The sequence below is a fragment of the Equus asinus genome, chromosome 4 (genome assembly GCF_041296235.1).
Source record: "Equus asinus isolate D_3611 breed Donkey chromosome 4, EquAss-T2T_v2, whole genome shotgun sequence".
Classification (NCBI taxonomy): Eukaryota; Metazoa; Chordata; class Mammalia; order Perissodactyla; family Equidae; genus Equus; species Equus asinus.
In genome coordinates this window covers 54,184,347-54,198,614 of record NC_091793.1, presented here as the reverse complement: position 1 = coordinate 54,198,614, position 14,268 = coordinate 54,184,347, and the positions used below count along the sequence as shown (strand labels likewise).

Sequence of the window (14,268 nt, the reverse complement as noted above, 5' to 3'; positions counted from 1 at the left end):
ACAAAGTAATGAAAGGCACAGCTAGTGCAGGCAAACAAACTCATTCAACTATTGGCTGAAAAAATACTTTGGTTCTTCAGGAAAAAAATTAGCAAGACAAAAAATGTTTCATTTAACTGTTCTGCTCATTTTCCTAACCGTAATCTAATAGTTACGTGATAAAAATACTCCAGAAGAACCAAACTATGTAGCAATGAATGAACATGCATGAGAGAATTGGTGCATTCAACATATCCGGCAGAAAAATTATAGTTAAAATGCTAGGTAGAACAAATTGGTCTTTAAAATATCAGTTCCTTTCTTTTAAAAAAAATTACTGTCTACCAAGGAAATACAAAAACATAAGGCTGTAAGTAAATAATAGTTGTGTTTAGGCTATTACAGTGCAGGTTATCCTCAAGGCCACATACATCCTGCTTCACTGCTGCTTGCACTCTGCTGGATTTTGATCCTTCTGTTAAAGGAAAACAACAAGTCAATCTATCTTTTTCTACCTGCTTCAGTTAATTTTTCAATAGTAATTAACTATCCTAATTATCATATTATCTTACGGTTCTGTCAAAATTTTTGCCAAAGAAATGGTATAGCAATGACAGCAAATTCTTTATTCAAATATTAGCTTAGTCACATTAATGCTAAAATAAAGCTCAAATTTTAAATTGTAGAAGGAACTCCATAAAATGAAACACACTAAGCCACCATCTTAAAAAATAAAATAATCGAGCAACTTATGTTAGTTACATTACCAATTATTTTTGCCTCTTTAGAGATGTGTTATTCAAAAACAATAATTCCACTCATATTTAGCTGTTAAGAGTAATTCACACCTGTTAGAGAATATAATTTGATAACCACCCTCTCTTCTTACCTGCTCACTAGGTTAAAATTCTTCTGGATATTTTACAGCATTCAGCAAATGAATGAATGCATTAAAGAGAAACCAGAAGTTTCAAATGAATCCTGATCATGTACTATGTATTTTGGGAGATAAAGGGCTTTACTACCATGATAGGACAAATTCCCAGGAATAACGGACTGCGACTCTCAGAGATGGAGAAAAGAGGTGGCTGGGAGAATCGAACAAACATTACTCTCCTATTCCTGAGCACTCCTGCATTCAGATGATTTAAAAACTGATCTTTGTTTATAAGGTTCCTTTGGACGGAAAACCACCTAACAACACAAGCAAAAAGTAATTTAAAATGCTTCTACAAACTGTTTAAAAAAAAAAAACAAAACCAAGACAACATGCTATTAAAATCGAATCCTAGGGTTTACTAAGCCTGAAACTACGAAAAATACAAGGTTAAAACCAAAAACAAAAGTTTCTTAGAAAAGGTGCATTGAAATTACATGTACTGTTGAAATGCCACAGGGGATTAAAATATCTATTTAGTGGAGAAAAACAAACTTTACATCTAGAAACACCAACTCTTATTTAACCTGTCTTAAATTTAACAGAAAATAGCACTAATTTTGCTCACCTTTGAGTCATAGTCTGGATCATTTTCCTCATCTCCTTCTTCTTCCCCTTCCTATATTAAAGTTCAAAATGCATCCATGAAGTAGGTACACAGTAGGAAGAAATGGCTCATAACGTAGGAAGAACTTAATACAAGTTACTCTATAGGTCAACAGATTGTCATGATTACAGAGTTTGGTGACCATGCAATTTAATTTGAAAGCTTTAATATGAAAAATTTCCCAACACAACTTGAGACATCCAGACAGCTTTTATTGAAAAGATTTACTGCAGCCAACGTTGAAAAAGTTTACTGCAGCTTTTGACTTCTTCAAAGAGCTGATAACCCTGCAGCAGAACAGAATTATTTGAAATAAAAAAAAATGTTCTGAGTTTTGCAATTTATTTATTGAAACCTTATACATACATTGTTTGGCTGTAGAATTCTAAAATCATATTTTTTTCCAAAAACATTTTTATCCCATATCACAGAAAAATGATTATAGCAAAGGAATACATAAGTCATTCAATTTGCTTCTCAATGTTAAACAGAGAATTATTTGCTCATTTGGTAAACATTACCTCATCCGCTTCTTCACCTTCTTCATCATACTAAAAAGGGAAAAAAGGACAAGTTTGAATGAAATTAATAAACATTTGAGAATAGCATTAGTTACATCCATCCCTGTTTCCACCAATATCTAAAAAGAGGAAAAATACTTTCCCTGAGGTGACTGATTAGAAATTAAGGACAACAGATGCAGGAATCACTCACCTCAGAGCCATAATCTAAATTTGACAATTTAAAAAATTAAAATAAAGAATACAGTACAAGCATGAATAAAGTATCTTCCTATTAGCAGAAAAATAAAAACTACAATAAATGAACCCAAAAATCCGAAGAGAACTTATTTAAAATTATCCTAATTTTGAATTATTCTCCCTTGCTTTACAGAGTTACATGCAGTCATTAAACCTCTCATCAGGGCCATCACACCCTCACCAACTGATCCCACTGAAGGACTCAGACTCACATCGTCGTCATCATCTTCAATAGCTTCTCCAGTAAAGTATAACACTGATCTTGGGATTATACGCTCACGTAAAAAGTGACCAATTTCAAAGTCTGCAGCAAGGATAGCTTCAGCATCATCATCCTGTTTAAGAAAAAAAGCACAAAATTTAATAGCTTTAATATTTAATTTGGCATATATGAAACTCACGTTAAAATCATATGAAGAAACTCTCAATTTCGCTTTTAACTTTCAGTCATTTTTAAATTAGCTTAGGCGGGTGATCAAATAGTCATCTACCTATGCCCTGGGTTTACAAAAGGTTTTTAATAAACAGAAAATAAGTTAGCAGGCCAGTGTGTATACTCAAAGAAACTTTGGGAAATAAAAATTAGAACTGGTAATTGCTTAGTTTTTTCTGGCTTAAAAGAAAGATAAAAAAGCAACTTAGTTATACGACAGCAATTTTCCCTTAAAATGTTAATTATTGAAAACTCCAAAGGAACAAATAGTACCAAAGCATCTCAGGCTTTCATAAATAATATTAACTACATGGCACATAATAAAATACCACAGAGGATCACTTCATAATTCCTAAAAGACAGTACCCAAGCAGCTGTAGAATGCCAAATGAGGAAACAGTCCTACTTGAATAAAAGTGACTTAGTCAATCAAGGATTTCTATTTAATGGCAAAGCAAAGCATAGAAATGGTGCTAACACTATTCAAAATTTAAGCAATCCCATTTAGGTCCTACGATACTAAACAATGAGTAAACATTCTGTAAATTCCATGAATGTTTATTTTGATTCATCAATATAATCCTCTCTAATAAAACAACAAGAAACACAAAGGGCGCGGGGGGGGGCAGACTTTGAAGGAAAGAATTCTAATCACAGGTGGAGGTGTTCTATTCATAACTATCAAAGACTGTTTTGTTACCATCAATACTTGGTAACAGACTTAAAAAAAAAACACACTTGAACACAAACTCTATCCCATTCACTGACATGAAAAGAGCATGAAACTCTATCTTAATGCTCCTAAGTAGTTCTTTTTACCTAAACCTCACGCGTTGTTTTATATTTCCCATTTCTGTCCTATAAAAAACACTAAGCCAAGCCAGCCTTTACTTTTTCAGGCCAAAATACTACTTTCCTTCTGCAGATCTGGTATAAGTGCCTTAGTTAAATCTATTTCAATTCAAAAGTATTCAAATACACATAATTTCTAATTCCATATATGTAATAAAACTATTTAAACTACCTCATTTAATTCAAAAATGTGGCCAACAGAAAACCAAATTCATAACATACCTAGCTTACCCTGCCTTCTCTGAGGTTGTTCCTCATTCCAGGCTATATGCCAGGCACATTTCACAGTTCCTAGTTATACGGCCACATAAATGAAACCATACTTCCATTGGAATAACAAACACAGAAAGAGTTCTAGCCATAACATGGTTAGAGGGAGTTTAGTAAATAGCATAAATGACTTAAAATACTCTAGTTTCAACAAAGAAGAAAACTACATATAGTCTTGAAAACTTGAATTCCTCACAGCAGTATCTGCAAGTCTTAAGAGAAAAGAAAATCCTTAGGCCTTTCAGCATTTCTCAGTGCAAGCACCATAGACATTCTGAATGGAACAGTTCTTCAAATACATGAAGGTCTTTCCCACGCATTTCCAAGCCTCAGAACAAAATGCTAGCAACTATCACGCTCCCTGCTTTTGTGAACCAGTCCTTTAATTTCATATAGTAAACATTCAACAAGTGACAATTCAGCTTACCAGATCTCCGCTCTCAGGAACTGCAAAATTGAGAAGAGAAATCCAAGTGAATAAAAAATTAAACAAAGCTTACAATAAAATAATCATTAATACCCAAACTAAAGCACTGTTTACCTTCAGGAGGGGCAAAAAAATTAAAGAAAGAGTCATTGGAAACTGTTTTGGTCACAGTACGAACTGTCCCACGTCCCTTGTGTTTCTGCTTCTTCTTAATGGTTTTCAAAGTGACATTCTTTCCTTTTTTCCAGTCTATCTGGCACCTTCCAAAACAAACAAACAAAAAATCTTGTATCACAATTATCACATTACTTTCAATTGATAGGAGAGGTAAGATTTTTCTAATGTTATACTTTACTTCACATTTGAGGAAAAGATTGGTTCAAATGCTTTCCGTAGCAGCATAAAAAGAAAAATTTTATTTCTAAACAAAACTTTTCAATAAATATCTTTAACAATTATCAAAAACTCACAATATAATAAATTTAAACGTGCACTCCTTTGCAGAAATATCTGCAATAGTCTATGGGCCAAGGAGAATTCTAGGAAAAGGGATAAGATCTTCTCAGAAAACATTTTACTGAAATGTGTGCAGATAAACGAATTATGTACTTATGTATGTACATACGAAGCACACACACTAGGAAATACCAAATATCAAAAACCATAAGTAAAACAGAAACAGATATAACATTCCGTTAAAGTAAAATTAAACTCACCCTGTACAACCCATAATTTCTGGTCCATCAAAAGAAAAGGGATCAGAATCATCTGGCTCTGACCTCATCCTATATGTCTTTGTCAGCACTTCATTTGTGAAATATTCATTGGGTTCAAAGTGAAATTCTAAGACAAAGCTCTTTAAAAAAATTTAAAAAAGAATAAAAACTAATTAAATTCCCACACTATAAATTTCAATAAAGCTTAATCTCTGATTTCTTTATAAACATATAAAATTCTAAGTGATAATGTTTTTCCTACTCTGGCAAAGGGTCAGATAAATTCCAAATTATGTTAAAAGCAAAATGCGGCACAAAATAAACTGAACAAAACTTACACTACTTTAGCTTACACTGCTATTTAGTTAACAGGTTAACAAAATAGGTTAGGCATACCTAAGTGAACTGACCAAGTGCCCCTCCTCCCTCCATCCTCTCAGACAGGACTTTAAATCTTAGAACAGAACCTGAGCCTGACAGAGAAAAGGCCCAACCTTATTACATGCAATATAAGAATCTATGGCCTATAGCTTTGCCCATGCTTTACATAAAACTACTGGTTTTGGGGAGAAGCTGTTGGCTGATATTTCATAATGAGAAGCAGGGTCCCTCTAACATCTGTTTTATGTAATTCCCAGACACATGCCTTTTAATACAGAATAAGCATTTTCTTATTCATGTTCCCTTGCTATTACTTTATCCATTTTTATTTCAGGATCAAGGATTCACTATATTTCGACAATAGTTTATGCTCAGAGGGAGGACAAGGAATAAATACTGCATCACAATTGTCAATACCCAAACATTTATTTCCTACCAACAATTAAGAGTACCAAGTATTGGTTCTAATTTTTTACCCTCATCTCTAATCTTTGAATGCCACCTGTTTTTTAGAAAGCCCCTCTATCTGTAAACATCCAATGTTACAAAATTCAAAATATTTCAGAGTTCGTTTACCATAGGTTGGCCAGCATCTGAGAACTTCACTTTAATATCTTTCAAGTGCTTCAGAATAGGTTCATCATGTTCCTTCAAATTAAAAAAAAATTAAAATGAGTATCTAACATGGCATTTTAGGATTAGTGTTCTGTTACTGGACAATAAACACTTAGCTGACTAAAACATTTTACAGTGAAGTTTTATGTAATGATTATGAACCCTAAGACTTACTTCCCAGTTTATGGCTTATACCGAAGCTAATGTACTTAGTTCTACTTACTTCTATTGCCGTTGGCAGGAAAAAAGTGACTAAACAGAGAACTACATCATTACATAGACTGAATGAGCTGAAAAGTACAAAACCAAGTCTAAATAAGGGATGTTTGCTTTAACAATGCTTCCTGATTTTAACTGCTGCCTTTTCCCAGCTGCTGCTTGTTCCTTTCCTTCTGATTGATCCTTTCCTACTTGGCTAGAGTAGAAATGCAATGAGCAGTCATCATTCTGAGATGCCTTTCTTTTTCTTGACGTTAACTTCCAACAATCACGATATAAGGCAACAAGAACTACAAAGCAGATGGTAGTGGCTCAAGCAATGAACCTGATTAGGAGGGGCAGTTTCCCAGAGAAGGTGACATAGTAAGAGTTAAAGATCTGCATAGTATTTTCTTTTTGGAGTTAGGTTAGCCCTGAGCTAACATCTGCTGCCAATCTTCCTCTTTTTGCTGAGGAACACTGGCCCTGAGCAAATATTCATGCCCATCTTCCTCTACTTTCTATGTGGGACGCCTGCAAAGCATGGCTTGACAAGAGTGCATAGGTCAGCACTCGGGATCCAAACGGCAAACCCCAGCTGCCGAAGCATAACATGCAAACTTAACCGCTGTGCCACCAGGCAGGGCCCCTAGATCTTTACAGTATTTTTTTAAAAATACAAATGTTTCAGGGCCAGTCCCATGGCCGAGTGGTTAAGTTCACTCACTCCACTTTGGTGGCCCAGGGTTTCTGCTCATTAAGTCACGCTGAGGTGGCATCCCACACAGCAAAACCAGAGGCACTCACAACTAGAATATACAACTATGTACTGGGGGGCTTTGAGACGAATGAAAAAAAAAGAAGATTGGCAACAGCTGTTACCTCAGGTGCCAATTGTAAAAAAAAAAAAAAAATGCACATGTCCTTTGGAACACTTGCTTCAGACTCAAAAGGTCTTTTGAGTAAGACAACGGAAACTTTAAGTCTCTCCCATCCTACCTCCATACTAAGCATCTAAAGACAGAAGGCACTGCGCTACGAGAAAGCACCAGATGAAGATGGGCAATAGTCAAAGGGACAATTTCATTATCAAAGTTTTGAAAATGAATTACAATTTAAGTGACTGCATTAATCAAAGCTGCAATTTGCCCTCTACAAAAAACAGCTGTATCAAAAGAAAGCAATCATTCTATGAAGGTCAATAATGAAGAGACTAGTCATTATGACCATTTAAATTTGAAGAGTTTACCCTTTGAGGTAAACTCATGTTTTTAATGAATAAAATTACCTGAACCATATCACTGAGCAAGTCAACATTCTTAAAAACAGTCAACCAAAATTCAGGAATTCCCTTGGGGTCTTCTTTTTCTTCATCCTTTTTCTCATCTTCAATCTTGGCCTTTTCTTTCAGTTCCTCCTTGATAAATGACAGCATACATTATTGAATACCTACATTAATCTCTTAATAAAGTCTTACATCCCCTTAACTTACACGCAGTGGTAGAATTATGGAAACAAATAAACCCTCAATCACTAATTATAACTATCAGCCAAAGAAGTTCTAGTCCAACTGTGTAAGCACTACTGTTACCCATACAAAACCTTACTTCTATAAATACTGCTATTACCATACCCTCCTGGGACCAGGAGCTGCAGAGCAAACAGTTTTAGGAAAAAAAAAATTTAACTTCATGAAAAATAAAAACTTTCAAGCATAGCAAACAGGAAAAGCAAAAGAAATATAAACCTATCCAATGCTTCATCCCTTCGTGTTCTCAATCAAAATATTATATTCCTTTAATCAACCAATAATAAAACAGCAATGCTGGAGAAACAAGGTCATGTAACAGAGCACTGGATTTGTGTCACAACTCTGCCATTTATTAGTTATGGGCAAGTCACTTAAAGGCCTCCATTTCTTCACTTGAAAAATGGTAACAATCCTTTGAATTTCATCACGAAGTTCAAAAGAAAAGTTTATAAAAATCTATAAACTTTAAGTATTATAAAAATTTAAGAAGAAAGTGAATTTGGGTACAAATGGTGCTAGGTTGAACAGTGGCTCATCTGTGCTCATTATCCATCTCACAATAAAGAAAATATCTCCAAGGTATAAAAATACACTAAAGTTGTTACCAACCGAAATTTCATCTTCCTCATCTGGTTTCCACTCACATTCTTCTTCCGTAGGTTCATAAATTGCATTAATAATCTCAAACCGCTAAAATGATTTAGGGGAAAAAAAAGGGAAGCATAAAAACTCTTAGCAGCCAAGCTAAAATCCAGCTGTTTCTCATTAAGGATTTAATTAACACGTACCACAACTTGAATTGCTATTACTGATAGTTTTCCCAAATACCTCATAACCATTTTGTTGAGAAGTCAGAAGAAAGTTTGTTTATATTTCCAGAGCTTTATCATGTTCTCAAATTTTAGACAAATAAATCAAAGTAGAAGAAATCATTACCTTATCAAATAGAGGCTGATAGAGAACAGCATACTTTCTTTCAAGATCATGAACTTCCTCATAGAATTTGGCTTCTATCTGTGCACATTTAACTTGTAGGTTTTTGAGAGCATTCACTCGTCTTTTAACTACTCTAGGCAAGCTGAAAGGTTAGAAAGCACCAGTTACATAGCATCACAGTGAAACACAAGTCACACTTTAATCATACTGAAAGTATCAAAGTTAGTGAATGACAGGTTTCCTATTTGAAGTAAAAGGTATACTCTAAGTAATTAAAATTCAAGAGATAGAAATACATGGATCTCAACTATAAAACTTTTTAAAAGTGGAAATTAAACCAGGTACAGTAAATTGATAAGAAAACGTAAACCATATCAACAACTCTAAATCTTTCATTGTAATCAAATTCAGCATTAAACTTGTCAGTGTTGGCATCTCAGCTATAAAATGTAGCTTTTAACTTTTAAGATAAAGTTAAAAAGCTATGGAATGACTATCCTAACTCTAAGAACAACAATGATAACCTGATTTTTTAAAAAATATGGATAGCCCACCTGTACTAGTTATTATTAGGGGAAAGGAGGGGAGCATATGCATATGGGGAAAAAGAATGGTATCCTACACCACTGTTTTCTATTTTAGTCTTTGCATTTAAATTGAATTTGAAATTGTATTAAATAAGAATGTGATATGAAGAGGGAACATGGATTTTTTAAATAACAGCTTTATTGAGATATAATTTACATATCATACAATTCACTAGAGGGCATAGATTTAAAGGTTATATATACACACCTAGCTTTTGAGCTCCTTGAAGAATGACTAAACTTACGAACCCCTCTACCACCGAAAAAATGTTCATATTCGAAATTTACCTAACTTCAGGGAATCTGTGCAACAGATCCAGAATCTAGGTTAGAATTTCCTGCTGTAGACAGATTGTTTTAAATCAAATTCTCTTAACCATTAATTTAGTTAAGATAATCAGAAGTAAAAAACAAATGCCTAAAGATATCAACTTTTTATTTCTTACAATTAAAAGTTTAATGTTCTGTCAAGGTGGTGAAATACCGGGCTGCTGGGCTGCTGGCCTCCCCCCTACTTCGCATCTCAAAAAACATCAACCCTAGAAACTTTAAGAAGGAAACAACTATTTCAGGCACACTCATATACACCCCGCCCCCCCATGAGCAACTGCTGAGTAAGACTGAAAGGTGCCTACCTGGCACAGGACGAGCTGCAGCCTGGAGCGGGAAGGAGACGGCCATGGTGGGTAGCAGGGAGGACCGGTTGGAAAACTTTTCCAAGAAAGCTTTTTAAGTTCTGCGCTTGCCTTGCAACACTCATGGCCTGTCCCTTTCACCCTTCACAGTGCCCAGCAACACAAAGAGCTGATGAAAGCTGGACTCGTTCAGAGTTCACAAGCACTCACTTCTCCACACACTCCAATCCAGGTACAATGGATTACAACCAAAATAAACTGCCTCCTCCCAAAGCAGCCAAGAAAAACTGCCTGGAATTGTCAGCAAAATTGAGTCTGCGGTCTCCTTAGGCTCATCCCATCCCCTTCCCTTCAACTCCAGGGAACTGTCAAAAACCAGAGTCTGATCTTCAGTCCTCCCTCAATACTAATTATTGGACTAATCTATATCACCCAGTGTGCCTGAGCTCTAAGGCCAAAATAAGTAGACACTTGAGAAGTACAATTTCCACAACAGAATGAAATATTTATCATCTGAAGAAATATTACCAAAGAATTTGTACAAATATGTATATATATTTAGAGATGAGGGAAGATACTAACAATAGGAAACAAGACCAAGAAATCTAATACAAGGTGGGAATATTAGGTATGAAAAATACAGTTAACTAAAATAACCAACAAATAGGATTAAAAGACAGGTTCGATTCAAGAAAAAATCCATGATGTTGAAAAGCTCTCCAGAAAGGCAGCAGAACAGACAGAAAAGCTACAAGATATGGATAACAAATGTAGCAACAGCTGAAAAATAGAGAAGTGGCTATGTACAGAAATGAGAAAAATTTCTCAGTGTTAAAGCAATCTAAAAACCCTTACTCTAACCTCTAAACACGTTAATGAGATTTATGAACTTCAAAGTCAAAAGAAAATTCGAAAGGTGTTCAATGAAAAAAAGTATGTAACCTACAAAGGAAAAGGAATCAAACTGACATCAGGCTTCAAAAGAAAACACTGGACACAAAAAGAAATGATGTGAATCTTTAAGATATTTAAGAACTTTGAAATAATTTTATAAGCCAAACTATTACTCAGATATGAAGGCAAAATAAAAACTGTATGAGGTATATCAACCTTGAGTAAGTATGCCACACATACTCATTATATTCATTAAAACTAATTTTTGAGGAGCCAGCCCCATGGCTGAGCAGTTAAGTTTGCTCGCTCTGCTTCAGCCGCCCAGGGTTTCACTGGTTCGGATCCTGGGCACGGACATGGCACGCCTCATCAAGCCATGCTGGGGCAGCATCCCACATACCACAACTAGAAAGACTCACAACTAAAAATATACAACTATGTACCAGGGGGCTTTGGGGAGAAAAAGGAAAAATAAAATCTTTTAAAAAAAATTAATAATAATAATTTTTGAGGAAGTAAAACAAACAAATCCAGTAGATGCTATATGTAAGTTATAGGTGGGCAGAATATCTTGGTAGATTTTACTGTTTCCTTGAAAGGAAAAACAGAGGACTACAGAAAGTGTTGGTAAATTTAAGAAATCAACAAGTAAATAAACTTAGGTATTAAGTTACAAATCATTTTACATAATAACAAAAAACAGAATGCATTAACTTTAAAACCAGCAGAAGAAAACTTGATCTATCCAATGGAAAGCAGAAAAAAAAATAAAGTACAATAAATTAAAAAATAAGAAAAGATGGCAGCAATTAAGACCAAAATCAACACCACTTCCAAGAAAGGAAAGAGTTTGAAATTACTAATAAGGAAGCAAACATTCATACTGGAGTAGGATACAAGGACGGAAAAAGACATTCCAGGTAAATAAAAACCAAAAGAAAGCTGGAGTAGCTAGCTTGATATATCAGACAAAACAGAATCTATGATACAATCCACAACTGACGGAATTACAGGAAGAAACAGATAAATTACGTGGAGATTTTTAACACAACCTTCCCAGAAACTGTTAGATCAAGCAATCAATCAATAAGCAGAAATGAGAACCTGAATAAATAAGCTTGAGCTATTAATTTCAGCATATAGATCTTCACACTTAACAGCCACAAAACATTTACAAAGCCATAAAAGATACAGACTACTTAAAAAAAATCAAATGAACTAAAAGCATTCAATTAAAGAAAGAGGAATAGAGCAAATCCAAATAAGAGGGAAATAACATTAAAGTCAGAATAAAGAAGCAAAAGCAAAAAAAAACCAATATGGAAATGAAAAAATCAAAAACCTGGTTCTAAAACAGATTAACAAGATTGAGACAACTGATAAAACTACTGAAGATGCAAAATAGAATATAAAAGAGAAAATAATCAGATTTTTTAAAAATTATACACTAAGCAATTTGAAACCTAGATAAACAGCACGCATTTTTAGAATATAAAACTCCAAAATTGGCAGAAGAGAACTTGAAGAGGTCAATTAGCATAGTAAAAAAAGAAAAAGAGGGGTTGGCCCCTAGTGTAGTTGTTAGAGTTCGCACGTTCCAATTGGGTGGCCTGGGGTTCATGGGTTTGGATCCCAGGCTCGGACCTACATGATGCTTATCAAACCATGCTATGGCAGGCATCCCACATATAAAACAGAAGATGGGCACAGATGTTAGCTCAGGGCTAACCTTCCTCACCAAAAAAAGAAAAAGACAAAAGAATTCCCCAAGGCCTCTAGTTCCCAAATACCAAAGGCCCAAGTCAATTTTTAGAACAATTCTACCAACTGTCCAAGGTACAGTTAATTCCTATCTCATACAGGTTGTTCACGAAAACAGGGAAATTTGCAGCCCTGTTCACTTCATTAGGCAGTTGAAACCTTGACTCTAAAACCGGGGTATAGAATTACCATCCCCTGAAAGTTTCTTTATTGTATATACATACAGGCACATATATGCACACACAGGCTCATTTCACTAATGAATAATACTCTAAATAAAATATTAACTACCCAACTCCACGATGTGACAATACATCATGATTACGTTTACTCCAGGAATGCAAGGCTAGTCTGATATCCAAATATATATTTCCAACTAGACACGTATACTTAATTGATTCAAAGAAAGTCAAAAGACCAACTGAACTGATACAGGAAAAAAGGTCATAAAAAATCAGACACCAAATTTAATGGAGGGATGGTATACCCATCCCTGGTTAAGACTGGAAATAAGAAACAGATGCCTATTTTTAATGCTAATGTTTAACATAGTACTGAAAGTCCTGGCCAATGTTATAAAGAAAGAAAAATGAACATACAGTGTGGTGTAATGTAGATTAGAGCTAAAACTGCCATTATGTGCAGATAAGATCTTTTGGTTATGGTAGGAAAAAAACAATTACTACAGTAAGTGTAGCAAGGTTTCTGGATACAAGATCAACTTAAAAAAATCAATAGCACTCCTCTCTACAACAGCCAACCAAAACATACAATAAAAAAATAAGATACTGTTTACAACAGCAACACAACTAAAGTATACAGGAATGAATAAAACTTTGTAATAAAACACACAGAATATGATCTGCATAATACAAGGATAAGCATGAGACTATTATTAAAAAGATGTAATTCTCTACCATGTTAATCTATATATTCAATGTAATTCCTATCAAAATTTTAGTTTTTTTGTTTGTTTTTGAGAGAACCCTGATACACTTACTGTCAACCATATGTGGGATAAAGTTCTACAGATGGTTAGGACAATCTTAAGAGTGTGTTGCGTAGAGGGTGAGGGGTGGTGGAAAAAGCAACTCACCTTGCCCTTATTAAGACCTACTGTAAATCCATAGTAATTAAATGTGACAATGGCAAAAGAATAGACAAAAAGACCAATGAAATAGAAGAGTGCTGCTCAAAGACAAACACAGGTGTTCACAAGAAACTGATATGCAACAAAGGTGGTACCACAAATAAATGGAGGAAGAATGAACTGCTGAGTGAAGAACTACAAAAACTAGCTCACTAAAAAAGAAAAAAAAAAGGCACTAGATGCCTATTTACACCAAATAAAAGGTGGACTCTAGAGGGCTTAAAGACCTAAAGATGAAAGGTAAAACTAGTCAATTGGAAATGTAGAAGGAACCAGGAAGGACTTCTTAATTTCAAAAGAAGAAGCCATAGGTCAAAAAATATAACAGACATAAAAATTAAGGACTTACGTTTAATGGAGGATGCTACAGATAAAAACAGAAATGATACAATAGATTATCTACGAAGTCTAAAAGTGATAAGGGATTAACACCTAGAATACATAAGAACTCCTGCAAAACAAGAAAAAGACAGTAAATTCCAATAGGAAAATGGGCAAAGAGTACAAATAAGCAACCTAAATAGCTCACAATCATTATGAAGAGAAGCTCAAAACTCATTAGAAATCAGAAAATATAAATAAAACAAAATGAGCCTGT

The 14,268-nt window shown here is 34.5% G+C and overlaps 1 protein-coding gene across 15 annotated transcripts in view; it reads right to left on the bottom strand.

Annotated features, from left to right (window-relative positions):
* NAP1L1 (nucleosome assembly protein 1 like 1) overlaps positions 1 to 14,268 on the bottom strand; it is a 30,509-nt gene that overhangs the window by 427 nt on the left and 15,814 nt on the right. For 4 of the 15 annotated variants that reach the window (XR_011502707.1, XR_011502705.1, XR_011502709.1 and 1 more), the window contains 11 exons: positions 8,644 to 8,785; positions 8,317 to 8,397; positions 7,465 to 7,593; positions 5,940 to 6,011; positions 4,983 to 5,122; positions 4,381 to 4,526; positions 4,267 to 4,286; positions 2,497 to 2,619; positions 2,045 to 2,074; positions 1,485 to 1,810; positions 383 to 454 (listed from right to left, as the gene is read on the bottom strand). Coding sequence is in view for 10 of the 15 variants with exons in the window: in XM_044747791.2 (XP_044603726.1) it covers positions 419 to 454; positions 1,485 to 1,535; positions 2,045 to 2,074; positions 2,497 to 2,619; positions 4,267 to 4,286; positions 4,381 to 4,526; positions 4,983 to 5,122; positions 5,940 to 6,011; positions 7,465 to 7,593; positions 8,317 to 8,397; positions 8,644 to 8,785 (970 nt within the window). In the remaining 5 variants the exon portion in view is untranslated. Of the gene's footprint in view, positions 1 to 382; positions 455 to 849; positions 892 to 1,484; positions 1,811 to 2,044; positions 2,075 to 2,496; positions 2,620 to 4,266; positions 4,287 to 4,380; positions 4,527 to 4,982; positions 5,123 to 5,939; positions 6,012 to 7,464; positions 7,594 to 8,316; positions 8,398 to 8,643; positions 8,786 to 14,268 lie in introns of those variants that run through there. The other 11 variants (XM_044747791.2, XM_044747778.2, XM_044747809.2 and 8 more) reach the window with 4 other exon arrangements.